At 52.6% G+C, this 27032-nt stretch overlaps 1 protein-coding gene across 1 annotated transcript in view; it reads right to left on the minus strand.

Moving 5' to 3' along the window:
- Positions 1-562: 562 nt before the first annotated feature.
- The window catches only part of PXN (paxillin), a 40534-nt gene continuing 14064 nt past the window's right edge, over positions 563-27032 (minus strand). Inside the window, exons 2-11 of the mRNA XM_032199339.1 lie at positions 17618-17844; positions 17023-17138; positions 14950-15089; positions 14380-14581; positions 13729-13864; positions 4130-4300; positions 3612-3785; positions 2974-3055; positions 2455-2603; positions 563-916 (exon numbers count right to left, since the gene is read on the minus strand). Of these exons, the coding sequence (XP_032055230.1) occupies positions 650-916; positions 2455-2603; positions 2974-3055; positions 3612-3785; positions 4130-4300; positions 13729-13864; positions 14380-14581; positions 14950-15089; positions 17023-17138; positions 17618-17844 (1664 nt within the window). The 3' untranslated portion in view covers positions 563-649. The remainder of the gene's footprint in view (positions 917-2454; positions 2604-2973; positions 3056-3611; positions 3786-4129; positions 4301-13728; positions 13865-14379; positions 14582-14949; positions 15090-17022; positions 17139-17617; positions 17845-27032) is intronic.

The following is a 27032-nucleotide window of genomic DNA, read 5'->3' on the forward strand; positions in this document are numbered from 1 at the left end:
AAAAAAAAAAAAAACACAGTAATACCTTGATTCCTCTTCAAACAAACAACAAAAAAAAGTGGTATCGACTCCTTACAGTGTAATGGAACTGGAGAGACCCTTGCAGGGTCCTGGCTGCCTGTGCTGAGGCTCCCGGTAAGCCAGGGGTGCCCGCGGCCCCAGGGAGCGGAGGCAGGGTGGTGCTGAGCTCGTGGGGTGCCCTCGCTGTGCTACCAGCTCGGGCTGCGCTCAGGAGCCTCAGAGAGGTGTCAGGACAGAGGGCTGCATTGTCTGCCAGCGTCAGGGTGTGCTCAGAGCGCTGACACGGGCTGAAACGGGCTGAAATGTACTGGCTAAGGCTCCTGCTGCCGGGAGGGGGCTGAGAAGCTCCCTGGTGGAGGCCTCGGGCTAAGCTCAGCTGTCGGTCACACCCAGCTGCACACAGGAGCCAGGGGACTGTCTCTCTCTGCTGAGACGCAGCAAGGGCATTTCCAGTTTAATGGTCCGTCTCTGGAGCTGCTGCCTTTAGGCAGCAGCAGCAAGCACTACCCCCCACCCCCCACCCGCCCTCTCCCCTGCCTGGGAAGGTTTTGAAATCACAGTAATGTTCAGAGAGACAGAACTGCCCGGGGGGAGGCAGAAAGATGCTTAGCTCCCAGCTAGGACGCCTCTAACAGAAGAGTTTGAGAAAGCAGTTCTGACAGTAGGGCTTGTCGTTCTGTTCTTTGAAGGTTCCTTTGTTGAGCTGCTTGAGGCAGAAGGCACAGACAAAGTGTTCGGGGTGAAATTTCTTGCCCATAGCAGTGATGCAGCGTCCTGTGATGGGCTTCTGGCACCCAGAGCACAGCGAGCCGCGACGCTCGTGGTAATGCACCTCGCAGTAGGGCTGCCCGTCGTGCTCGAAGAAGCTGCCGTTGATGAATGGGGTGAAACATTCCTGCAGGGGGAGAAAGCACAAGGGGACAGACTCAGTAACAAGCCAGAGATGTGGGAGGCTCCACAAATCTCCTCTACGTCGTGGCACGAGCTTTCAACATCATCCTGCTGTCCACAGAGCCGAAGTCTGCCCATCAAGAAGAGTTTCCAAGGATAGACAGAGCCAGAAGCAAGGGAAACAACCACGGCCCTTTCCAGCTGGCTTCTCTCACACAAAGAAAATAGGAGTTACCAGATGCGTTCAGCCAGGACGAAGGAGAACACTGCTCCTTCTCTCAAGGCAGGACACGCTGCAGAGCACCTTCCCCTTTTTCTCCTAATCTCACTGCGGCTTCCCCACAATAGGAGGCGGAAGGCAGGGACCAACACAGGCTTTAATACAGCAAAACCTAATGAACCTGGCACTAGGTCCAGCTGGGAAAATGAGGCACAGTTCATATTTAAAAGTGCTCTCTGGAATGGCTGGTGTCACAGAGGTGTGCTTTATGTAGGATGGGGATTCCACCTGAAATACCTCCACCAGGCATATGTGCATCCCTACTGGGAGAAACCCCTCGTTCTTCTACAGTGCTAATGATTTTCCACAGACGAGGACACGCCAGCCCTGTGCCTGTTGAAGCCCAGCACTCGTCATCGCCCTCAGTACCAGGCAGCTGAGAACGTGACAGCACAACCTGCAGCAGAAGCCCCCATCCTCCCTGCAAGGCTGGGGAGATTCCCCCCCTTGTGCAAGCGGTGAACTGAGGCGATGGCCTGGGGGTGAGCTGAGGATCCCGTCCATGGCAGCAGGAAGGCCCACGGAAGCCAGATCTCCATAACCCTGGTGCTGCTCAGCCCAGGCACCTTCCTCTTCCCCCGGGAGAGCACAGGGTCACACACAGCCAGACCTGTGTGCACCCAGCATCCAGCACGCAGGGCCACCGGTGGCTCAACGCTCCACGCTGGGTCACAATCACACCCGCAACCCACGATTCTGCTGCTGAATCTGGTTTCTTTCCCTTTCTTCCCCACTCTAGGAAAGCCTGGCTTATGTTTGCTCATCTCTTGGGGCCTGTAAGAGTTAATACTCGCGAGGCACTTTGAAAGAGCGCCAAGCATTTAATCTGCAGTATTCCTGGTTATTATGCCTGCTGCATGGAGCCTGCCACTACTTCACTGCCTTGCCTGAACAAGGTCAGTCTCATTAGTTTACGTTGTCAGATGGAGCATGGGAGGAAGAGCCTCAAAATCTGATTGCTGAGGCAAGTGCTTAGAGAGAAGCTTAGCTTATAATTGTTTAAAGGCCACAGCAAATGTCTCTGTTTATCTGTGAGCTGCTGCAGAAGCCCAGAACTGCAGCTGGGAACAGAAAGAGCAAAGCAGCCAGAAAGTTTCACGTAAACCAGGAGAGGAACAAGAAGGTGCTTGGTGCTGACGTGTTTTTATCTGGCTGTACTTCAAGACCCCACGGACGCCTTTGTCTTGATACGGGACCAGAGGCCTGCAGGGTGGAAAGGACAGGGGTCGTAGAGCAGCCCCGAAGGACCTTGGGTTTCTTACCCGACAGACAAAACATTCAGGGTGCCACAGGGTGTTCAAGGCAGAAATGTAGTTTTCCAGGATGGCCCGGGCACAGCCTCCACACTTGGGAGCAAACATGTCGAAGTAGTCCTTGCGGCAGTAGGCTTTGCCGTCCTTCTCATGAAATCCTGCCAAAGAAGAACAAAGAGCATCAGCTCCTGACCTTCACCTATGGCCAGCCAAGCTCTGGAGAAACCAGTGCGGGTAGGATCATCCTTCCCGTCCCCTCACACACAGCAGGCAGCTGTTCCTCATTCTGCTGCCCTTCCTGTCCCATGCGCACACATGCACATGCATATTTTTCCTCTCCAGAGACTGAGAGAGAAAAAAAAAAATCCTGGTGGTATCCCTTCTGCATAAACAGCTATTTCCCTTGGAACTTCTGCCTTCAGCAGTTCCTGTCATCTCTCAGGCTGGCCCCCAGCAGCAGCTCTGCCTTACACACCTATCTGCAGCTCAGGGAGGAGATTGTTTTCCCCTTGTATGAACCAGTAATACCTTCAGGTCCAAAGAAAGCTCCACACTGGGCACAGAAGAAGTGTTCAGGGTGCCATGTTCTGTCCAAAGCCGTCACCACTTTCTGTTCAGAAGAAGCAAAGCACAATCATGTTAATCATGGGTTCAGCCTGGAGGTGAACAAGGGGGCACTGGGTGGAAGAACACTTTAATGTTGGTGCTGACAACTGCGTGCATTAAAATAGACCGTCCTTCAGAGAGCTGAGTCACTTCTCCTGCCTCTGGCTCATTCAGGCTTTCCCCACAGCACACTTTTACCCTAAAAGGATCTTACACACGGCTTCCTCCCTTACACAGGGCCCCGTCCAGCTCTCAGGGCTAGCGCACTGGTGCCTCTTACTACAGGCTACCAACAGGCAGGAGCTGGGGAATCGTTACCACAATGACAGAGCCATGCTCTGAGGGATTACAGCTCAGTGAAGGTAAGAGGGACTAACCCATCTCATTAATTAAGTTCATTAAGAACTGGACAGGGTCAAGTTGTTTCCCTTTCAGAGCCAGTGCAAAGGAAAAATAGAAGTCGCCAAACAAAATCTTTCACCCTGGACACATGGGTGGAGTTTTTAAACACTGAGGTCTGCAGCACCTCGTGTCACGGCTTGTACCCCCCCAGAACTCACATCGAGGATGGGCCCGTTGCAGTAGTAGCAGCGAGGGGAGAAGAGGTTGTGATAGTCCTTCTCGCAGTAGGGCTGCCCATCCCGCTCAAAGAAGTTCCGTGACCCGATCTCCTCCTGGCAGTGGGTGCAGACGAAGTGCTCGGGGTGCCAGGTCTTCCCCATGGCTGTAACCACCTGTTGGGAAGACAACTTATGAAGGACACCTCTACCTCGTTCTCCCCTCGGCCACATGACAAGTTACCAGCTGGAGGTCAGCAAGAATGACAAGATCTACTACTCAAGTGAGCCCTGGACTGGGGTAGCATGAAAACTGAATTACCTATCATCTCAGGAGAGGGCAGTCCCTCAAGGGCAGGGTAGAGGTCACTGGAGGAGCTTACAGCGTACCTAGCCAGTGGATAAATAGAGTACTTCAGTTTCTCCAGCATCTCCAGTCCCTTCAGCCTCACGAAAAAGCCCTCCCCGTTACGCCCAGCTGCAGCCCAAGCTTCAGCAGAGGGGTGGCACCTTCGACCCACCTGCCCAGCGATCGGCTTCTTGCAGGCTCCGCAGACGCCCTTGGCAACCGTCGCTACTCCCAGCTTGTTCAGGTCGGACTGGAGACTTCCCAGCATGGTGTCCAGCTGGCTGCCAGGTTTGGGGGTTGTGGACGGCGGGGAGCTGCTGCCGGCTTTCCCCTGCGCCATGAACTGCAGGGAAGAGAAAACAGCGGCTGTAAGGCAAGCGGTGCTGCCCTAGCCTGGAAAAGGGCTGCTGTTGCTGCCAGCAGCTCTTCTGCAGAGACAGGAGATTGCTAGGAGACAGCTACGCTCGCTGCAGAAGCCGGTGAGAGCCAGGATCAAGTACACACACAAATTCTGCCCATGCAGAGGCCCTGGGATGTGTAAGAGCAGAGCTGCGAACTAAGGATCTGCCTTTCCTTTGCTGCACACAGAGCAGAAGTTACTCGCAGACCCCAAGCAGTCGGTACAGCGCTCTCTAAGCCTCTGCCAAAAATCTCCCTTCACCTCATCAGCTCCTGGCCAGCTGACAAAGCAGAGACGCCAGCCGAGGGCCTCTTCCCCTTGACCTCTCTCTGCTCCTATGCTGCTGCTCGCTGTCGTCCTCTCCGACAGAGACCCCTCTCCTCCCCAGGCTCCATCTCCCCCTCAGCCAAAGCACCTCTGCTCCTCCCTCCCCTGCGGCCCCGCTCCGTGCCGAGTCTCCCTCGCCCCATCAGGTGGCTCTCAGCCCACGCCGAAGCCAAGCAAGTGGAAGCAGGAAGGAAACGGTCGGAGTTGGTGTTTACCTACAGAGAGGGCAGTGCCTCCACGGCAGCAGCGTGCAGCGAACACTGCCACGTCTGTTGGAAATGCACGCGGGGTGCTGGGGAAGGGGATCGGGGAAGGGGATTGCCAGACTGGTCTCAGAGGCAGGTTCTGGAGCTCACAGCGAAAGCTGCTCACACCTTCCCAAAGAAGGCCAGGGGGAGAAGTTTTACTTCGGTTTGTAACTTGGGAACAAAGTATGGGTGCTCTTGGGGCACCAAAGCCTCCTTTGCAGGCAAACTGCAATAAGGAGGTAGAGATTATCTCAGCTGACTGCTCTGACTGCGCTGCAATGCCTACTGCCAGGTTTAGAGACCCAGAAGTCGTCCCTCCCTGAGATGTCGGCATGGAGCATGTTTTCTCCTACTAAGAGCACAGGTTAAGCACAGACATCAAATCCATGCCTGCAAACACCCCCCAGCCTGCTGCCATCGCAGCCGGGGCGCAGGACATGCTGAAGCACCTCAGAGCCTGGCAGAAACCCCCACTTCCAGCCCCAGGAGGAGCTCTGCTCCTCATCCTGCTCACGCTTGTAGCCAGCCAGTTTATGCAGTGGCAAACCTCAGTTTCCACTTGTTTGCACAAAATTTCTCAGGCCACACACAATTTTAGCTCCCCAGTGGAGCCCAGTGCACAACCTGTCCCTCCCATTCAGCTACGAGCTCAGGGAGCAGCACACCACACTCCACAAAAAGCATCAGCTCCGCTCCCCACGCCGGGAGCTGCACGTGCACCCCCAGAAGGGCACGCCATGCGGACAGAAAGCAGGTCCTGCCTTCTCGGGGCTGGGGACACCCAGGGGTGCTGGAGCAGCCAGCAGACTGGCACTGCCGACGAGGGGAGGAGCGGAGGTCACCTGCAAAGCACAACAGGTCACGATGCAGAGGCTTGATCCCTCCATCTCCTCCCCAAACCCACTGGCACTGGGGACAGCCAGCCACACAGACTAATATAGTAAGACTTGAGATTTTTGGTGTCTTTTTTCATCCCTCTCCCTACTTCAAGGACAATCACGGCAAGCTAGGGCTCAGCTCTCCTTCAGAGCCACCTTTTTTTTTTTTTTTTTTTTTTTTTATCTCAGAGGGAAATAAAGCCAACGTGATCCCTGCTGCACAAAGGGCAGGCAGGAAGCACACGCACCCCAGCGATTATTGCACAGCCGTGCTCTGTGGAAGACAGGCAGAGCTGGGATTGATTTGTTACCAACGGCTCTGCTCTCCCACCACACCTCAGCACCAGCCTTTGCCTCAACATCTACTGAGCCACCAAGCTGGGAGCAGTGCTTGGACTGGACAAGATTCTGCTAAAAAGAAAATAAACAGAAAAGACAAGCCTGCCTGCATCTGTGGGAAGAAAGCCTCATCTTCAGTCTGACAGCCAACAGAAACAACTGTCTTGGTGCTAGGGGTCCAAGGCTGGGGAGAGGAGTGCCCAGGATCTTCAGAAGGAGGGGTGCCCCCACCAGAAAGCTCATGATAATCATCAGCAGAAGTCTCCCACTGGAAGAGAGGCTGGGGAGCCAAGCTGAAGGAGGAGGAGGAGGCTGGAGGAGGAGCTGAGATAGACGGTGGGTGGGAAGGCTGAGGTGGGAGAGGGAGGAGAGGTGTGGGGCCAGGGACACGAGGGGCAGCAGCGTGAGCAGGGGCTGTCTTTGCAGCTTCTGTGGAAGGCAGGAGCAGGGGAGAGGCTGAAACAGAGACCGTCCTCCTCGGGGGGTGCGGGGACTCTGGAGGGAAAACCACCTAGAAAGACATGGAGGAAGAAGAGAAGTGAATAAAGCCGAAGAGGAACCAACAAGCACCTCCTGCTCCAGGAAGGCTGGGAGCACGGAGCAGGCGATAACCCAGTCCTTACTGCCCGGTGCTCTCCCCCTTCCTCTTCTGAACCTCCTGGGGTTTGCACCCAAGCACGAACAGGACACCAGCCTCATAACCACGGCCAAGCACAAGTGGGTAAGAACAGAGGCTGCTGGCTTTTACCTTCTTTGTCTAAGGGGAAAAAGCAGCAAAAAAAGCAAGGGGCAAGGAACTAGAAAACTTGTTTCTCTGTGTCACTCTGAGGAGGAGCAGCATCTTCCACCCAGAACTTCCTGCAGAGGCAGGAAACAAAGCTTGCCTCTATGCCAGGCCTCCCAGCATGGCTCCCAAATAATCCCCACGTGGATATTTGATATCCAACAGCAGCAGACCTAAACAGATACCACTACCAGGGCCCTCAGGTACTACTCCAATTCCTAAACAAGGAGAACTAGGACCCAAGAGCCAGTTCCCTCTTCAGGTCAGGCAAGGGGGAGCAAAAAGAGCTAGTTCTTCATTTTGTCTTGCTTAGGACACTCAGAGTGAACCTGCACCTCCACGCCATGCTGGACAGAGGGACACGCTGGCATTTCCCAAGACACGCCCCTCCTTTCTACCTTCTCTACTTGCTGTCCACCATTCTGCTCCTCTCCCTGGGGTGTGGCAGTGATAACGACCCCCTCTGTCAGCCAGTCACCCTGGCTTTTCCACTCCTCCTGTTCCTCCTGCTTGGCGATGCCCAGTCTGTCCTGCAGCTCCTCAATCAAGCGATCTTGGGACTTTGACTTGTGAAAGATCGCAGGACCTAGCTTACGCCTTGGAGAGAGGTCCCGATTCATGGGATGCACATTCGAGGTCTCTTTTGTCCTCTTGATTAAAGACTTAATCTAAATGACAAAGGTAACAGTGTCAGCAGAGAAGAGCAAGGTAGGGGCAAGCCTCAAGATGCAACAGCACAAACTCAGGCTATTAGTGACAGCTGTGAGCAGAGCAGGAAGAGTGATGACATTTCTTCCACAATGCCAAAACTCCTTTTGGCACAGCCCAGAACAGTGACTCAGTGCAAGGAAAAACCCCGTAAGGATAATCACTGCAGCCAAAAATAACTATCTAGAAAAGGAAGGGAAAGATTACCCAGCAGGAAGCCAAGATAGGAGGTGCAGCACGACCGCTCCGCCGAGCATTAAAGAACCCTCAGCATCGCAGGGACACGCAGCAGCCTCTCTGTGTCTGCCCTTTGCAGGGAAAAGACTCTCGGTCAGAAGTGGCTGGTGCACAAAGCACACTTGCAGGGCTGGAAGGAACACTGACTGGTCTGGCAACAAGACCTAAAAAGGCTCAGCAGAGCGGAGGAGCTGCCATCCCAAGTCAGGAACAACCTCCAGAAGCATGAAGCAGCCCTTCAACTTTTCAGAGGCCATTTGCCTTACTCCTGTTAGGGAATAAAACTCCCCTTCACAGGGCAGTCCCTGCAGCCTGCCGTGCTCTGTCCTGCTCACCAGCATGCAGAGGAGGCCACAGGACAGAGCAGGGGACCTGACACATCCATGACACGCAGCTGGGCACTGCATGCTGTTAGTGCGGGTGAGCCCGGGCACTCTCACAGCACACACAAACGTTAGTGAGCTGTCAGCTCAGGCCTGGACTCATCCTGCTCCCGCATTCGTGCGGTGCCTGCCTGGCCCGATGCAGAGATCCTCTCAACGGGTGGTTTGGAGACGTGCAGCTGATCCCAGTCAGTTTTCCAAAGGTTTTCAGGAGGTTGGGGAGCAACTGCAGAGCTTGTGAACTGCTCGTTTTCCTGCTCTCCTCTGGCTTTGGTCATGGTAGCAGCTCCTGCCTTCCGAGGAGTTCTCCCTCTGCTCTGCCTCTTCTGGCCCAGATCAGGACAGCCATCTACTGGGATTTCACGTGGAACTTTTAGCTCCTGTCCATGCTCCACAACAAATCCCAACTGTTTTTTAGTGTCTGGGAAGATGTCCCGCCGATCCAGGGCCGTGACAGAAGGTTCACACACAGGACTCAAAACCCTCTCATGCTTTGCGTGTACTTCTGGCAGATGCTCGGCCAGCTCCAGGGCCCAGAGCTCATCTAAAGCTGTTTCCACACTTCTGCCCTGAGAAGGAAGGGCTGAATTATCCCTGAATGCTCCCTGCTGGCCCAGGTCTTTTGCTATCTGCCCGTTCCCTTGACCAGTATTTGAGATCGGGACACTTGAGATTTTGGGGTCTGTTCTCTGCTCCCTTTTCTCACTCTCTTTTGCCAACTCCAGGCCTTGTGCCTCCACCTCAGCAGACCTACACAGAAACTCCATGCTGGAAGCTGGCACGGCCTGGGAAGCCTTTCTAGATGAGTCAGGCCTTCTGCTCAGCCTAACCAAGCCTGCAGAGGTCAACTGCTCCCCACGAGCAGCAGAAGAGACACGCGGAGGGGGCACAGGGACCGTTTGTGGCAAAGAAGGCACGCGTGTAGGAGCAGCAGAATGCCCTGAAGCAGGCAGAGCTACAGCGTGACTGCCTTCCCCAGCTGAGGGGGCAGATGTTGGTGCTGCCAAGTCCCCGCTGTGACTCGCAGAAGGGCGTTTGGAAGAGCAAAGCACTGCTAAGCTGTGATGAGAGTCGATGGAGTCTGCGTCTGCTGAGCTGGGAACCAGTTCTGGGGAGGGCTCAGAAATCAGAGAGATAGTGGAACTAGTCTGCAAGAAAGGAGACAGAAGGAACAAGGAAAAAAAACAAAGACAGAAGAAAGGGAAAAAATAAGCATGGTACACAGCATTGTAACAACTGGGACCTCCAAATCAAAGAGCCATGTCAGTCCAGAGCCTTACACCAGAGAACAAGGAATGAGAACGAGATATCAAAGAGCAGAACAAACGTGACAGCGTGCTGATCTTTGCATGAGATCACAGGATACGACGCTCTAGAGCCATCAAGATCCTTTTTCTATGCTGTCCTCCTAAGCAACACCTCATGCTCACCTACAGCTGTGATGGGGGCACGCGACAGCTGCCAGGAAGCCAGCAACAAACCCAGGAATGCCTGGACTCTGAGTAAAGGCCAGATTAGCAACTTACTCATAGCCAGCCATGTAGATTTTACATTTCGAAGCTGAAAAAAGCAATCAATGAATAGAACAAACCCTGACATTCTTCTTCTTGATACACTAACAGCGTGCTGCAGTTGGTTATGTTCATGGCAATAAAAACAAAGCTCCAGGGCAAGCACAGCAAGAACAGATGACATGGGCTTTGTTCTACCCACATCATTAATCTCACCTTGGACGTGACACACACTGAATCTCAACAAGCCTGGCAGTCGCTCCATGCCCTTGCAAACTCTGCTTTGATTCTGGCCTAAGGGGAACAGGCTAATCTAGCCATCTCCACATTTACATGGTAACAAAATCAGTATTAATTTTAATCCAAAATACACTCTTAACAATGACTGATACCAAGTTTTTGGTTCTCCTTGACTAGAGGGTGTTTTAAAAACAAGAGATTGTGGATGCTCCTTTCCCTGTTTCCAGTGGCTCCTGGCTCAGCTCTAGGAGAGAAGTTGGTATTTCTCCTTTTCCTTACAGAAAGGCAATCAGAACAGCGGGTTAGCCAGGCCAACTTCAGGCCAATGCTGTCCTGCCAGTTTTAAAAGCCTAGCTTAAGGATTCCCACATCCGACAGCTATCAAGAGCTGCTCTGATTCTTCACCACGCTTTCCAAAGAAGCTTTAAGAAGTTAGATGCTCACATTCTAACGTAGCAGGGCTTTCTAACCTTTCTAAGCCCGTGCACAGTATCTCAGTCTTTACTTACCTTTCTGGGACACTTGCCATGAATTGACGGCTAAAATTAACCAGAACATGCACAAAATTTGCCAGAAGGTGGAAAAGACATATACCTTCAGCTGGCCTACACAGCTACCATCCCAAGGGGTCAGGAGCTGGCAAGCACACAAATCTGTGAAGTCACAGCAGTAGCACTACAGGGAGACTACTTGGAACGTGGTAGGGAACCACAATTCATCACAGGTTGCTCCTCCTTTCAGGGAGCATAGCAAGATGAGAAGAACTAGCAAGTACACTCCTCAGTTAAAATAACAAGTTAACCAATATTGCCCTCCTCTGTATTTATACCCCCCAGATATACCCATAAAAGCAACCATTTTTTATGCTAGGGTTCATATTTACTCATTTCTAGACTTTCTAAAATTAAAGCCGGTCATTTTGACAGCAAGACTGTCATTTTGCTCAGAAGCAAGTATTTCCAGCCTATTAAAAACACACAAACTCCAAATTCAGAGCAAGGTTGTACACACAGCAGTTTACAGCTAAAGGCACCTCACCAGGCAGCAAGCAGGCATCGTATTACACAGGAGTGGCAGAGGCTGAAAAACCAAGTGCATTAAGTAATCTCCATGGCCGCTGATGAGCTAGATAACCAAAAATCAAATGGATTCTGTAAGCAAAGAGAATGAGCAACTCATTAAAGTGAGAAAAATGATGATAAAATGTATCAGTCTGTTACAGCAGCTTTTACCCTGGGGTATGAGGGAAATTAAACATCAGTGCTGCCACTTCTCCCACCCCCATCTGCTGGAACTTGCAGTTGAATCAGCTCCAGCTAATTGCATACTGGACTCGGTTTTTCTGTCCTATTTCTTGCAGCCCCACACAGGTCTGGCACTCAAACAACAGCCTTTCATCTTGCACTTTTAGGAAAGGCTCCACTTCTCTCCCTTCCATCCTGCCACTGGAACAGACCACAAGTCCATTTTTACAGACAAGCTAATACCACTAGCTGGCACAAATACGGGAGGTAAAAACAAACAAAAAGGACTGAAGGGAAAATGAAGCAACAAGGAGAACAGGAAGAAGGAGGGCAGCTGTTAAAAACAGCCAGGGACAATATTATCAAGAGAAGTGATCACAGAAATCATGTTGTGGGTGCTTCAGGGGAACAACATTTATATACAGATGAGACTTACAAAAATCTTAACACTGTGTTTATAGAGCTCAAATCTTAAAATTTTGCTGCATTTCAGTTTGTTAAAGTCCAACCAGAAACTAAGCCAGGGAGGAGGGCAGCATACAGGAAGCAGCTAGGCTGTCATGCAATTTTAATGGAGTTACAGAAAGAATCTCAGGCCTTTTCCCAAGACTGCAAAGCATTTGAACACCCACACTTAGAAACATCTCCTCTTTGTATCTTGCAAAAAAAAAAAAAAAAAAAAAAAAAAATCAATGCTGGGCAAGGGAATTCCCAGTTGCCAAGAGCTCACCAAGGAGCAAAAGGCTTGTGACAACAACCATGCCCTGAGCTTGTTTCTGAGCCCGGCAGGGGCACGAGGCCCTGGCACTCCCACAGTGTGTAGAAGGAGCAAGGCAAGGTATGCTGCCAGCAGCACAGGTGGGAGCTCTCCAGCCTCCGAACTGTGCCATTTTGCAAACAGATTTTACAGATAGCTGTGGATATCCTGCACTCTACCTCAGGACCTAATATGGAGAAAAAAAAGCAACAGGAAGGTGTCAACGTTTGCAGTTGACTAAATACAAACTACACTAAGTCCAGAGCAAACAGTGAGTAACTCGTTGATTCTCACTAAATTGTGTACATGAGTCACAGACCACAGACTGAATTAAATCCCAGCAAGGCCAGGGCAAGTAAAGTCCCGTGGAGCATACACGCTGCTCGCTGCTGGGTTCTGAGCTCACACGCTTGGTCAAAACTCTGGGTACTGTAGGGATCTCCATGAAATCCACAGCACGCTTTGGAAGTACTCACATGAATGTGGCACAGAGGGAACGACCACCACAAATAACCACAAAGCTGTGTCCGAATGTCCTGTTTACTTCTCACAAAGTGTTGCTCAGCTCTGTCTGCCTCACACCTAAACTCCTGGTAGGAGGAGATGGAGTGCAGCACAGGCAAGAAACACCAAGCACCAGCAGATTCTGCCATGTGAGTAAGGGACTTGCTTAGGATTACAAAGCAAACTTACATGTGCTTGTAAGAAAGGCACACCCAATAACGACAACATACAGAATGTGTTAGGTATTTGCTTCTCCAGCTCTCTCAGAATAAATTCAAGTGAATAATTCAGCAAGGCTTTAAGTGAACCAGCTGAAAGTAGAAAGCAAGAGCAGTTTTTGCTACGATTGTGGGTAAATGAAATAGTATGAAAATAAACTCCAGTTAATCACTTAGTGTCAGAATGATAGCATACTTCTATGAATAAGAAATGTCTGCGTTTATAAATCATCCAAAGATGTATGCCAAAAATTTCATCAAGATGACCACAGACAAGTTACTCCCCTGCTCATCCTATTATGGGATTTTCTATGTGCCACTCACAACTGAAGCACCGGTAGCAGTTCCTTTCCAGTGCAATAGGTTGACTTGTAAACACAATTCTGAACACTGTTTGCTATCCTCTACTCCCCAAGAAGCTCAGCCTTTAACTCTTTTTTGAGCTGAACAAGTGATACTGTTTTCAGGTGGAAACCTTTGAAGCCTCCAGCTGTTTGATGCAAAGGCTTCAGTGTTCATACCACATACCTTTAAGCCCCTAACACACCCTCCTCAGGGAAAGCACATCAGCGTAAAAATGCATTCCAGAGGGGGCCATCCCATAGAACAGGAGAGCCTGGTCTATTTCAATAAGCAGATGGTGTCCCATGCTCCCCTACTTCTTGTTCAGTTGCAGCACAGCAAAATAATTCACCCTGCACTGAGCAGTAACTGAGCTCATTATCTTTGCCAAACACGGACAAACTGCAGGATGGAAGGAAAAACAGACCCCAGAACTGCCTTACCCATGCCAGTGATGAGAATTTATAGAAGTCAAGAACCTACAGCAGCACACAAAGTGCAAATAACCCCAGAGGAACTTTCTCCGAGTAAGGATGAGAGATAAAGAGGCCATTTGGGAGACCAAATAAGGTCAGTAGACACGGCCAACAGGCAAGAGACTCTGGACATGGGGAGGGACAAGATGAAGCATAAGTTGTGAAGATGGAGCACCTTAAAGTCAGAGAGGGAGGCCATCAGCTCATCCAGTTCTCGTGTAGCTGAAGAAGCAGATATACGGGTCTGCTGTTGGCTGGCAGTGACACGCTGGGGGCTGCTCACCTCTCCTTGGCTCACAGTGATTGCAGGGCTGACAAGAAAAAAAATAAAAAGAGTGCATTTAGGTACAGGGGAGCCCTCCTAGACTGAAAGTCCCACTGTTCCCCCAAAAAAAGCACAGCACAGCAAGTTTCACCAGCACAGCCAACCCTGGCCAGCCCTCCTCCCAGATCGAACCTCCACACCACAGAGAAGTCTCCTCTTTCTGCCACATCTAACAAACATACATGCACATACACCTCAGCCATGAAGGCAGGGACTGTGACCAAACATTTCTTTCACCAGACAGCGGGTATCTGTGATCAGTTATAAACCCAAGTTCAGCATGCTGCTAGTGACATAATGTGTTATTTTTTCCATCCAGGAAGAGATGCAGTAGATAGAAGCGCACCAGCATCCTCACATGCCTGTTGAATTTCCCACCCTTCAGACAAATCCCATCTTGTCCATCACGGCCCCGCAGCATCTGTCCCTCCCCTACCTCACTACTCCCACAAGAGCCCGTCCAGCCCCAGGGAAGCCAGCAGCCCCCGAAGCACCACTTACACCGGACTTGGCACTGAGCTCTCCAGCTCATCCAGCAGGCTCTCCACACTGGGACGCACGTCCTCGATCCCACGCCCACCATTCCGCTTTGGTTTTTCTTTTGTAGGGGGTGCAGCCTTCCCTCCCACAGAGCTGCTGCTCTCTGGGATGACATAGTGAGGTCCAGTCACGCCGGGCAGTGATGGGCTTCTGCTGGCCTCGTCTTTAGAAAGGGGGAGCAGAAAAGAGTAGCTCAGACACAGAGGTCCATACATACACGCAGATCAGAGGGAAGAGCAATGCGCTGCCCAGAAACCTTGTGGAATTTCCATCTCTGAGGATATTCAACACTTAAATGCACAAGGACTTGAGCAGCATAATCTAACTTTGAAAGTGTGCAGTTAGAGCCAATTTTAAAATTGGACCGAGTTTGAGTATGGTGCTGGACCTCAAGAGATCCCACCCATGCTAAATGAGTCTTTGATCGGGGCTGGGGGCATTTCTCTCAGAGGGGATGTTGGAAGGAGAAAGTAGGCTATTACTTTGGGAAGCAAACTATCTGCTAATACCAAACGTTTTGCTACTCCTTACCTGCTGGGAAGCCACTTGGGGGATTATGTTGAACAGCATTCAGTTCCAGGAGAAGCCTGTCCAGTTCTGAGAGGTTGCTGCCCAGAGAGGTGCTGGTCATGGTGGGAGATGGTTCTGCAGACTTCTGCTTGTTTGGGAAACTAAAAATAAAAGGGAAGCACAAAACTTCTACTTCAAGATACAGCAGAAGAATGGAGGGAAATCTGTGTTAGGTTGGTAGAGTTTACACGTGTACCGTGTGATTTTCCAACTGGGGCTTTTAGACCAGTGGGCAAAGATGACGCATGCTTTGTGAAGTGACTATCAACAGAGCTGCTGCTTAGCCACAGCTTCAGTTTGCTCAGCCACATCTTCGTTTGTCAGTTACAAAGAAACAGCACTGATAGACAGGGGCTTGGATTTTCAGGACCGCGTGCTGCACAGCCCTGTAGCAAAGAGTTAACTGTCTGCAGATCCAAGATGCACAGAACAGCAGCAGAACCATTAGCTGGCATACGGGAAAATTACTTGTTTCTGCTGACATCACAGCGAGCAGCAAATAACTCCTCTGAAACAAGGGGATGCAGGGCCAGCACAGACTGGAGAGGAGGCAAAGTACAAATCCTAAGCTAGCAACAAAAAGCCAAAAGTGGCAGGTTACGTGGCAACCTTTTGCAGCACACAAGGTCTCTTTTCAAGTCCTCAAACCTTTAATTTGGGGAATTGTAACCAATTTATAAGGAAGTAATTTGAAAGCATTTTCCACCACGTTAAACACGGGCCTTTAAAGTTTACCTACACAGGAGCACATATAAAGCACTAGCTGCAATTACTGCTTATCCTGTAAGGGTGATCCCACTTAGCTACACACAATTGCAAGCTGTTTCAAAGCAAAACTGACAACTGAGGACTCGTCCGGTGTTTCTTACAGTAACTACACTGTAATAACAATCTTCCCACCATCGATGGCAGGGAAATACTTTTCTCCAAGTAGACAAATAACTTGTAATGCGCTAGAGGTTCTTATTGCATCAAAAAGATGCTTTCCAAATGCAAAAAGGGAATTTCTGTTTCCTGCACACTCCCAGATCCTGCTCAGAAAGTTAACCCAAGACAGGCTTTAGCACTCTGACACCTATTGCACCAGCGGCAATTATTAAATTCCATAAAGGCAGTTCTTATCTTTCTCTTCAGACTGAAAACAAAGTCCACAAACGCAGTCTGAGGAGGGTGTACTTCATCCTGGCCCAAGCACACAAGCTGCAATTCAGACCAGAACCAGGCCATGCCAGGCCCTTTTACAGGAGGATTCAGGGCCCTAATTATCTTCATTTTGTACTAATTGCACGCAGCCCTCTGAAAAAACTGCAATTACTGCCTCCATTGGGCCATCTCTGGTTACGCCTGGTTCTACCCAGAAGTAGTTCTGGTTGTGAGCAACTTTCTGCTCAGCAGGAAGAGCTAGGCATGGTTAGAGCACGACACCAGTGAAACACCACTGTAAAAAGGCGCTGGGAACAGAGTGTGTTGTGTGGGGCCGGCAGCGATGAAGCCCTGACCACCTCTTCCTCTCTCAGCCCCATGTCAGCACAACACACAGGACAACCCATACAGGCTGCCCCGCCAACCTCTGAGCTGTCTTTGTGAGTATAAAGCAATAAGTAGTCAGTAGCAGTGACAGGGAGGACCTAAAGCCTTTGTTAAAAAAATGTCAATTTACATGAAAAATCCAATCATCGTGCACCCTGCCAGGTGACGGGTAACTGAGCTCCCTGAGACAACTGACTCAAAGGCCACCCACCTCCTCAAGAACTTTGGGGCCGGATTTGTCACTTGTCCCTGGATTGTAACCTTCAACCCAATCCAGATCCAGTCCTGTCTGATGGATCCTTAACCTCTCCTACAGCTGAGCAAACTAAAGGCCCACACTAACACTTGAAGCAGGTACAAAAGGTTCTGTAGCCCCTTACAAACAAGCTAACAAAACCCAACACTGGGCAGCAGAACATATACAAGGAGCAGAGTGTTTGTTTCCAGTTACAGAAGGCAGCTCGAGCTGTGAGTCAGGCTTCTCTGTCAATGGGGACAAGATACCTGTAGACGTGTTCCTCTTCACTGGCACGAGGAGAAGGAGAGCTGAGCCCGTCCCTAGGAACGGAGGCACTGGAGCTTTTGGCACTAGAGCTGTATATAGGCGACTGGGACTGAGGCTGTGGGAATGAGACTTGTGTTAGGAACAGAGAACACCACACAAGCACACACACCGTGCTGCAACCCCACACGCCGCAGGAGAAAGCCCAGCAGCACAACAATTGTCTGTTAGGCAGCCAAGCCAGCCTCCAGGAGAGGAGCTACACCAGGACAACTGCCCCCCACTTGCCTCGGATGTGCCTCCGAGTTGCAGATCTGCGCTGGAAACCCCCAGCCTGCAGGACGGGTGACTAACACTAATGTCATCACGCTACCACTGCTGAAACAACGACAGTGGGTTTCAAGTTCTTCTTCGCCATTTGTTCCGACTGGTTAGCTCTATTAAAAACCTCCACATCCCCCCATTTCCCCTCTCTGTGCTTATCCAACCTCATCCTCACATCTCGCTATTCCTTCCCCTCATCTGCATCCTTGAGAGGACTGCAGCACCCAAACAAGCAGGCACCTTCCCCATCTCCATCACCACGCGCTCACTCACTTGCTGGTGGACGTATCTGGACACGTTGGGCTGCCACTGGTCCAAGGGGTCAATCACGGTGCCATTTAGGGCCTCACTGGAGGGCGGCGGGGGCACCGGAGGTGGCACAGCGATCTCCTGGTACGTGTGGTTTCCAGTTGGATAGGAGTACGGCGTTTCCTCTGTTAGAAACACCGGGCGCTTGGAGATATGTGAGGTGGTGGATTCCAGGTCTGCCAGTAAGGCGTCTGCAGAAAGGAAGAAAAAAAAAACAAAACAAAACAAAAAAAACAGTGAAATCCTGGACAACAGCGTTTTCTCTTTCGTCTCGTTATTCAGGATGTCCGCATCAGAAGGTCTTTGGGAAGAGTTTTCATCTAGGGTGATCTGCTAAATGCGCTGTGAAACACCGCTGCAGCTCAGGGCTTCCAGTACAAAGAAAAACATCAAGGGGAAACAGAGCAGCCAGAAAAAACTCGGTCAGCCTCAGATTTTTGTCTTAACTGGGAAGCCACCCAGCACGAAGGACCCGCAGCCTCGCTGCGCCCTGCAGAAGAGCAGCCAAGGAGGAACCTGCCTAGAGATTGACCCGCAACAGGATATTGACACAGGCTAATTACAGGCCCCACATCATCACCGAGTCATTTCACGTGGCCGCAGGCACTGCTTTCTGCAGGAAACAAGATCTCGGGAGGGGCTTTCTCCAGAGTTTCAGGCACTGCAAGAAGCGTGCAACTTTCAAATTAGCCCATCGGCATGGCAGCAGGACTACGTTCTTCAGCTTTCCTAACAAAAATCCCCCTCGGTACATCACACAAACAGTTAACTGGTTTCCAGAGCCTGCCAGGTAAACGCAGTTTCTTCTCCTGGAAACAATTCTCAGCTCGCTGGGTGGAGCCTGCTCACAAATTCCTGAAGAGAAGAAAAAAAAAAAACTTCCATCCGCTAGAAACACCGGCGCTGGTGCCAGGCAGAGGAACCCACGTCACAAGGTTAGCACCTCTCGGAAACCTCAGAGCAGGGAAAACGCTCCCCCCTCACCGATGGGACAAGGCAACCCACCCCTCTGGGGTTCTCCCCGCACCCTCTCCTTCGCCTGCCCCGCTCCCCGCGCTCCTCTGCTGTGACTCATGGCAAATCCCAGCTCGTGGGGTGTCTGCGTGCCACCCTGTGGGGAAACTCCAGCGCCTGCAGGTCTGCACCGTGCATGTTTTCGGCAGAAAGCCCGGCTGGCCGGGTGCCTGCAGGCAGGGGCACATCTCTGCAGGGCTGCTCAGAGAGGAGCCGGCCCGCTAGGACACGGGTGCCCTCCGGTACGGGAGCATCAGGACGCACCTGGAGGCACCCGTGGGAGATGTGCGGTTCAGCCAGACGCCAAGAAGAAAACTTTGGGAAACTTTTGGGAGGAGAAGCCCTCGGAAGCCCCCTTACTGGCACCAAATCTCCCTCTGCTCAATGCCAGACTCTGCTGCCTTTGAGTTTTTGGGGCTGAGGATCATGGTTGGGGACCCAGCCGGGGTCTCAGGGAGCTGCAGGGATCAGAAGGCACCCGACAAGCTGTGGGACACGCTGGCCCTAACAGCAGGCACCTGCCAGCTCCAAGCCCCTTCCCAAGCCGAGCAGCCCACAGCAGCCACAGCACTGGGCAGCCCTTCAGAAACCACGCTCAAGGGTCAGATGGAGGACAGCGTTATCGCACTGCGAGATGAGGAAGGTGCTGCTTCTGTGCCCACTCTCTTCCACTAACTAAAGCATTATAAAAGGGAAAAGAGAAAAAAGCAGCAGTCCTGCCCTCAGAGATCATAATACAGCCAGCAGCAAATTAAATCCCGCGGTAAATTAACTCTGTGTACCACTCGTTTAGCCAGGAAGACTCCCCAAAGCATTTAAGCTACAGGCATCCTCCTAGGGGGACCAAAATACCCCAGAATTGGATTCTCTGTCAGGATACAAGCTTGCTGCAGCTGGGGAAAAAGGAGTTTAGGCTTCTTTTTAAGCAAAAGAAGGGCTGGTGGACTCCACAGGGGAAGGCACATACCTCGCGGGGACCGAGGAGCCGCGATTCCTTGGCGCGGGCAGGTCCTGTGACGGAGGTTTGGTGCACACAGCTCCAGAGCAGGGCTACCCAGAAGGAGGGGTTTGTGCTGCTCCCCGCCAATGGGGGAGGCAAATCAAACTCCACCAGGAAGTAAAAATCCCCGGGAGGGCGGCCGGCTCCTCCAGCCCTGAGAGGGGCACCCCAAATCTCTTTTCCACCCTCCAGCCCCGGCCCTCGCTGCGGGGCAGACGGATGTAACCATCTCACCGCAAAATTCACCTCCTCAGGCCAGCAGCTCTGCCGAGTGAGCCACTGGACAGAAATCCAAGAAACCCGCTGCTTTTTCCTGACGGCACAGAGGAGTTCAGCTAAATGGAGCTTTTCACCCCGCCAAGCCCGCAGCAGAGGGGTCTGGAGCTGCCAGGAGCCCCAGGCTGTGAAGGAGTTAAGGAGAGGACACGGCAGTTAATGATTAACTTCCCCCATGCCCTCCCCCTTCCAGACTTGAGCAAACAAGGCAGAGCGAGGAACAGGAAGCGGAGGGAGGAGAAAAGGCTGGGGAAGGAATCGCTGCCGTCCTCCAGATGCCTCAACTTCCCAGCTGGGCCTGAGGCGGGACTGCACGGCCCCAGCAGACACCAGTTTCCCCATAGCATGGGGCCTTGCCCCACGTCAGCCTGCCCAGAGCCACCTCGCCACGCCAGGAAGCTTGTCCCCAGCCACGCTGCAAACAGCCGAGGGGATTCATATCGAGGGGATTAACACCCAGGGGCTCGACGTTTTGATGTCCACGCAGCTCCGTGTGCTCGTTTGGGATCCACACACCTTTGTAAGGCTATAAGGCTAACATAATGGGAGAGAAGGGAAGGGGCAAAGAAGGGACTTTTTTAATTAATATTAATGGCATAAAGGCCCACTGCTCCCTTCTGGCTTTCAGAAAAGGACCACGGGGACCAGACAGCCCTAACTCAACGAGCTGTAACAAAGGAGCCGTGCCTCACGCAGCGCTGTCACTGCGGTGCCTGCTCTGTAAATAGAAGCACTCGGTCCCTCAGCAGAAATAGCAAAGGCTCGATCGATTTCCTGGGGAATGAACCGGTCCTACCCACGGCAGCCCCTGCGGCACAGCGCTGCAGGAGGTGTAAAAGCAGCCCCCAGCCCAGGGCAGGAGGCAGCCGTCAGAGGGCACCACCACATCCTCACCGGGACAGAGCGAGGAAACCGGGCAGCACCAACCAACTTGGCACCGACCCCACCTCGCTTGGTCAGCCCTACAGCTGGGGCACAACGCCCCGCGTGCTGCAGCTCCCCAGCACGCGCCGCGGCACCTCGGGGGCCACTGCCCAGTGCCCCAAAATGACCACAGAGCGCCCACCGCAGCTTCACCACTGCCCCACATGGGCTCCAATGCAACCCGCAGGCACCAAGGTCAACTGGCAGGCACGGGGACGGAGCGGAAAGACAGAACGGTCTGGTTACCGGAGTGCAGAGGGCTCAGCCTAACCACCAGCACGGTCTGGGTGCAGAGGAGGATGTGTTTTATACTGTGTTAAAAGAGCGCTGAAGGGTGGGGAAAAATGAGGGGTATTTGCTGAAATACCACCAGCCCCGACACTCCCGCTCGGTGTTGTCCACATGCTGCAGGAGATGTAGCACAGAATCAGTCCTTCTCCTCTTCCTCCTCCTCCTCCCTCCGCAGAGCAATCCAAGCGCCGTGCTCAAGTGAAAGCACAGTGGGGCTGAGGGCTGCTCAACCCACATCCTCCCCAGCAGGGCAGGATGGCTGCCTTCGCGTTCAAGGGGCTCTTCTGTACTGATTTTTCTGCGGAGGAGGGACAGTGCCAGCCACCACGCTTGGTGCCTTTCCTACTCCACAGCACTCCAAGGTATCTGAAGCCTGGGCGCATTAGCTCAGCCCTTCTCCCACTTTGCAAAAAATCATTATTAAGTACAGGCTTCTCGGGATTCTGGCCTCCAACTCCCCCGCACAGCTCCGCGTGTGCATTAGGAACTGGCGAGGGGCACTTAATGCATCGCTTCCAGCGCCTGCCAAAGCCCTGCCAGTCATTTCGCCTGGGACATTCAGCTTTCAGCTCTCGGTGCTCAGCACAGCGCAGCTGTCTGTAGGGTTAGAGGACGGGGGAAAAGGGAGCTGCCGTCCGCACACCGAACTGCTCTGAGGAATCCCTTCTTACCAAGGGGATCAGCAAGATGCAAGCACAGGCCAGCGCTGTGGGGAAGTCCCACTCAGCAGGACACACTGCACCGAAAGGAGACATCACCCCCCGAGCACACAGTGCACATTCCTGCGCTATCTCCTCAGCCAGAGGCGCAGCTCCTCACCATTCCCGGGGCTCCTCTGCTGCGTGCCAGCACTCGCCGTCCCCAGGAGCAGCCTGGTGTGCAGCCGTGGGCGTGCATTCCCGGCTTCCCACGTCCCGGCTCTGTCTGATGCACAGCAGCGAGGCCAGAGCAGGAGCACAACGCCGTTCGGAGGTAGGGCACAGGGACAGATAACGTGGGGACCCTGTATGCTGATGCCCACAGCAGCTCCCTTTTCTGTAAGTCTGAGCTGTACTTGTCCCCCTTCAACTGAGTGAAGTTATTTAAAAAAATATTTACATGCATCTTCCATGCACATCAGAGCGTGCTCTTTGTTCTCTGCCCTGTCCCTGTGCCTGCCACAAACGCTCCCACATTAAGGGAGCAGTGGAGCAGAACACACCACCAGCTAGTTCTGGAAAAACCTCCGTGACAAGGCATCGACCACTCACATTTGCCAAGCAGCAGCAAGCAGCCTCTAACGTTAATTTTACCACGAGCAGTAAGTTGTTTTCCACTGCGTTCATCAGCGGCGTAGGATTTTTATTTTTGAAAGCAAAGCCATCCATCCTCCTTGTTCTCACCACCCAGTGACACTCACACCAACCTGCAGAGCACTACGTGTAAAAAAACAAACCACCAGCTGAAAGGCGTTGGCAGTCAGAGGCGCACACCACTGCAAGCACTTCACTCGCAGCCCATGTGCCAGCTACTTGCTAACCTTCCTCAAGCTAAAAATTACACGCGAGAGAGAATTATCACCATAAATTTGCTTCGGCCTATTAAGAAGCCTTCTGCTACCGAGTGGCCGGCGTAACTCAGCACGCTCAGCACAGAGATGAGGGTGTTAGTGCCAGGAGAGCGTGAACTGCCTCCCATTTCCACGCGGAGCTCCTCTCTCCTGAGAGCTGAAGCCGAGCTGTTAACTGTTAAGCCACGCTGACAGAGCAGGGCAGAGCACTGTCAATGCAGCAAGCAGATCAAAAGGGTGGCGGTCACATTGTCTTCTAGAGCTCCTCTTCTGCTGGGAAGGAAATGGAAGCATGGCCGAGGCAGGATACCTCAAATGCCACAGATATCAGCCCTTTGCTCTCAGCAGCTGAAAGCCACATCTGCACACCCCAACCGCACGCTGCCTGGGGCTCTAATTCTTGCATGGGACATCTGGAAAGTGAGCAGTGGCTACATGATCCCGGCCCCAGCAGGCACAGCACAGAGCTCATGCCTCCAGCACCCAGCCACAGTGCGCCACTTCCCCTTGTGGCTCCCCCATGCTGGGGGGCACCCCGACAGCCCGGGCACGGGGCGAGATGTCTGAGCACAAAGTGCAGGACTTCCTCTGTGCAGCTGCAGGGACAGGTGGTTGCAGCTCTCCTTGCTCTTCTCCATGCCCCTGCGTATCCGAATAACCAGAGCCACTCCAGGCTCCTCTGCCTTAGGCAGCAGCAATTTGCCAGTGAGTTGGTAAATAAAAAGCAGAAGAGCTGCAAGGGCTGGTCTAAATGAGGTGATAACCGAGTCTCACTGGGCGCAGGACACATTGCAGACCCCTTGTTTGCAGAAGGACATGCCATCCTCCAGCCACTTTTTCTTAACAGCTCTAAGATGCTGCCTCCAGCTCTCTGATTGCTGCTGCCCTAGAAGGATGGGGGCAGCTGCACGCTCAGAACCAAGCCCTGAGCTCTCGAGCTCACTCAGCAGGCTCCTCACAAAATCCTTGAATGCAAACTTTTAAAATCTCATTAGGCTCAAATGAGTCTCCTCTCCCCCAGCTCGCATGCAGGGAGACAGCTCAGGGCGGTAACCCAACCCTTGGCAAGCCAGTTTTACATTGTGAGTAACTGCAGAGGAATGGGGAGCTTGGGTATATTTATCCTATTAAGCAGCCTTTCAGAAGAAACATTTGCAGTGCTCAAAGAGCTGCATCCCAAAGACTTGCTGGAGCCTTGCTGCAGGACTTCTCACTGCCTTCAAGCTCGAGTCTGGAAGCTGGGGGAGCCCCAGAAAGCAACGAAACAGAATTCACAGAAATAGGAAAACCATGACCAGGCAATTCAAGACAAAGCTAAGTCATTTGCCAAACCATTTGCCAGCGCAGAGCAGCCACCGGCATTTTTCCTTCACACTGTGTGGACCTGCCCAGAGGCAGTTACAGCGACAGGCAAAAAATCCCGCTCAGCCATGCCTGAGTGCATGCCAGGGACGGAGGCTCACCCAAAGCCTTGCACTGCCCTCATCAAGGCAGCGGTGGAAGCTGTGCTTCGGGTCCCAGGCGCGCTGCTCCCAAAGAGGAATGCCGGGACCAGCAGCGACACGCGGCGTGGGCAGCTCTGACAGGAGACAACAGGCCCCAAAACCCCCGAAGCTTCTCTGTCCTCTGGAACTAACACCACCCTCCTAGAACAAGCAAGGCTGTGTGCTTGGAGCCCTGACTTCCCGAATTGTGGGCAAAACAAGGCATCCACCTGCTGTGCCCAGCTCCGCCAGGCTGCAGAGACAGCCTACACCTCGTGACAGACACCCTGCTTTCAACGTCACCTGGTGGCACAGCCACCCCGAAGCCCCCCATGCCAAGAGCAGGCGGCTTGCCCCAGCCCAGCAGCCCACGCAGGCAGCTCCGACCACCAGCAGCAGTTTAAGGCCAGACCAGACACTACCCTGGGCTGTGGTCTGTGCTATCAGCTGCAGCAATGACCGTGGCTTCCTGCCCCGACCACTGAGACCCAAGCAGAAAACTTTATTCCAGGGCTTGTGGCCAGCTAACTGCTCCTCACCGCCCCAGCACGGGGCGGAAGGAGCACACAACACGGCCAGTTCGAGGGGATTTTGGTACCTGTGTGTCTGTCACTGCTCGCCACACGTTTAGAGATGAGGTTTGAACCCTGCAAGTGCTCCGGCCAGTTTCTGCAGAGCTGCCACCTGCACATGCTGCCGGCAGAGGGAAGGGCCCAGCCATCGCTGCTTTCCCACACCACTCCTGGAGCTCGCTGTGCTGACAGCCAGACACTTCCGAAACTATTCCAGCCTAGAAACTCTGAGAAAGTTATTCTTTTTAGATAGACTCACTAAGTTTCTTGGAAGCGAAGCCCCAGCCACTCTACAGCTTAAAACATTTCCTAAGAGCTGCGTAAAGAGAGCGATGCCAGAATTCAGCCCTTCTCTAGACTGACAGACTAAAACTTCTGCCTGGGACAGGAAACCCTGGACCTCCACCTCCGAAGCTCAGGCCAGGTCACCAAGTGACATCCAGCCCCGTCCTGCCACCAGCTGAAGGAAGTCACCCATCCTCCTGTCCAAATCCCACGATTGTTCTGCGCCTCCGATGCTGACCACAAAATCCGCAGCCTGAAAAGGGAACAATCAGGCAAACCCCAACACTCTCAAATTCCGGAGCCATCCCTCACCACTACCAGCCATTTCCCCGACACTTTATTCCAGCCTTGCAGCCCCAGGGCCGTACGATTCAACCACCCACAGCATCCCTCCAAGGGGCGCAGGCAAGAAGGCTGTCTGTGTGTATGCTGGGAAAACAGAAAGGTCGCTGCGAGATCCTTCCTGAAACTGGCCACGCCACGCCACTTCCTTTCACATTAACAGGAAAAATGTCACTGAGACGCCCAACTGCCCCGTAACCTCAGCCACGGGGCACTGGTCAGCAGGCTGTTGGCGTGACGCTGCCAGCATCACGAGGGGCAGCTAATTCCTGTGTGACCGAGGGCACAGGCAGAGGCTGCAGGGAGCAGCTGACACCACAAGTCCCAGGGAAGCAGAGCCCCTTCTCCTTGAGGGAGCAGCTCCCATCCACCTCTCACCATCCCTGATGTGACAGGCTGGGAAATCCTCCCAGAGTTGGCTCCGCTCGCTCCCCAGGCTGGCAGGACAGTGATGGCAGGAAGGTGACCTGCCCTTAGCCAGGCCCGCAGGGCACGGGATCATCGCAGCGCGCAGGCTGCCAGGCTGATGCTGCAACTGCCTCGAAGCTCTGAGTCAGCACGGCTTCCTGGACGAAACAACGCCTGAAGTCCAAGATGTGTGAAGGAACCACAAAAGATTTTCCTGTAGGATCAGAATTTTTCCATTTAGCTCTCAAAACACTCAATTAGACCCCAGCTCGGGCTGAGGGAAGCGAACCACCACCTAGCAGAGGAATGCACAGTCATTCTGCCTTCCTCCAGCTTGCCTAGAAAAACCTCCACACCCTTTCTGCTATCTCAGAACAGCTCACGAGGGCGCCTCGCATCATCTCTGTCATTAGCGAACACTTTGTAGAGGTTTTCGCTTCACACAAACTGATACAAACGAGACTTAACCTTAAAACTTTTTAACCCCCTGAAAATGCTAAGTCTGTACTTCAAAGGAACCAGGCAGATCACGCGTGTGCTGACACTAGTCGAGTCTCACAAGGCACGTAACAATCAGGGTAGAATACTACTCAGTATGTGTTTGTTGAGCATCCTCCCGCTGGAAGTGGTTTGGGATTTAAGCATCTCCTTTCAGAAGGGATGTAGTCAATGCTCCTGAAAAAGAAGGCTCAGGAAGGTTACCAGACCAACATCCAAAAGCAAACATGGCTTTGTGAATCCTGCATGTCACTGGAACAGAACCTATTCCAGTCACGAAGCCACTAATAAAGAGAAGCCTTTCCAAATTCTTTCAAATTTGGCAACTCCACGGCTGGGGCTACCTCAGTAGGAAGCTCTCAACAGAAACACCAGGAGCAACAAGCTCTTAGTGGCTCGGAGGATTTAAGGACAGCTGCAGCTACACAGGACCATACAGGACCTGAGCTGCCCGCTGTGTTCCTCACGTCCTGCCTCCAGAGAGGAGCGCTCGAGCCTAGCAGCAACGCCGCGACATCTCCGGTTTCAGAGCCACTCCCGCCCAAAGGTGTGTCCTCCTATTTATTGCTCATTTCCAGAGCTTTCTGGGGAGGGTGGGAGGGAAGAGCTATTTCCTGTCATATACAGCATCCTCTTTTTAATAGCGTGGTTTTCCCCACACTTGAAGTGAAAGGAGCCATCTTATATTTACTTCCCTCTGTTCCAATTTCTAGTCCGGAGCAGCAAACCGAGCTCG

This window comes from Aythya fuligula, chromosome 17 (assembly GCF_009819795.1).
Source record: "Aythya fuligula isolate bAytFul2 chromosome 17, bAytFul2.pri, whole genome shotgun sequence".
Lineage (NCBI taxonomy): Eukaryota > Metazoa > Chordata > Aves > Anseriformes > Anatidae > Aythya > Aythya fuligula.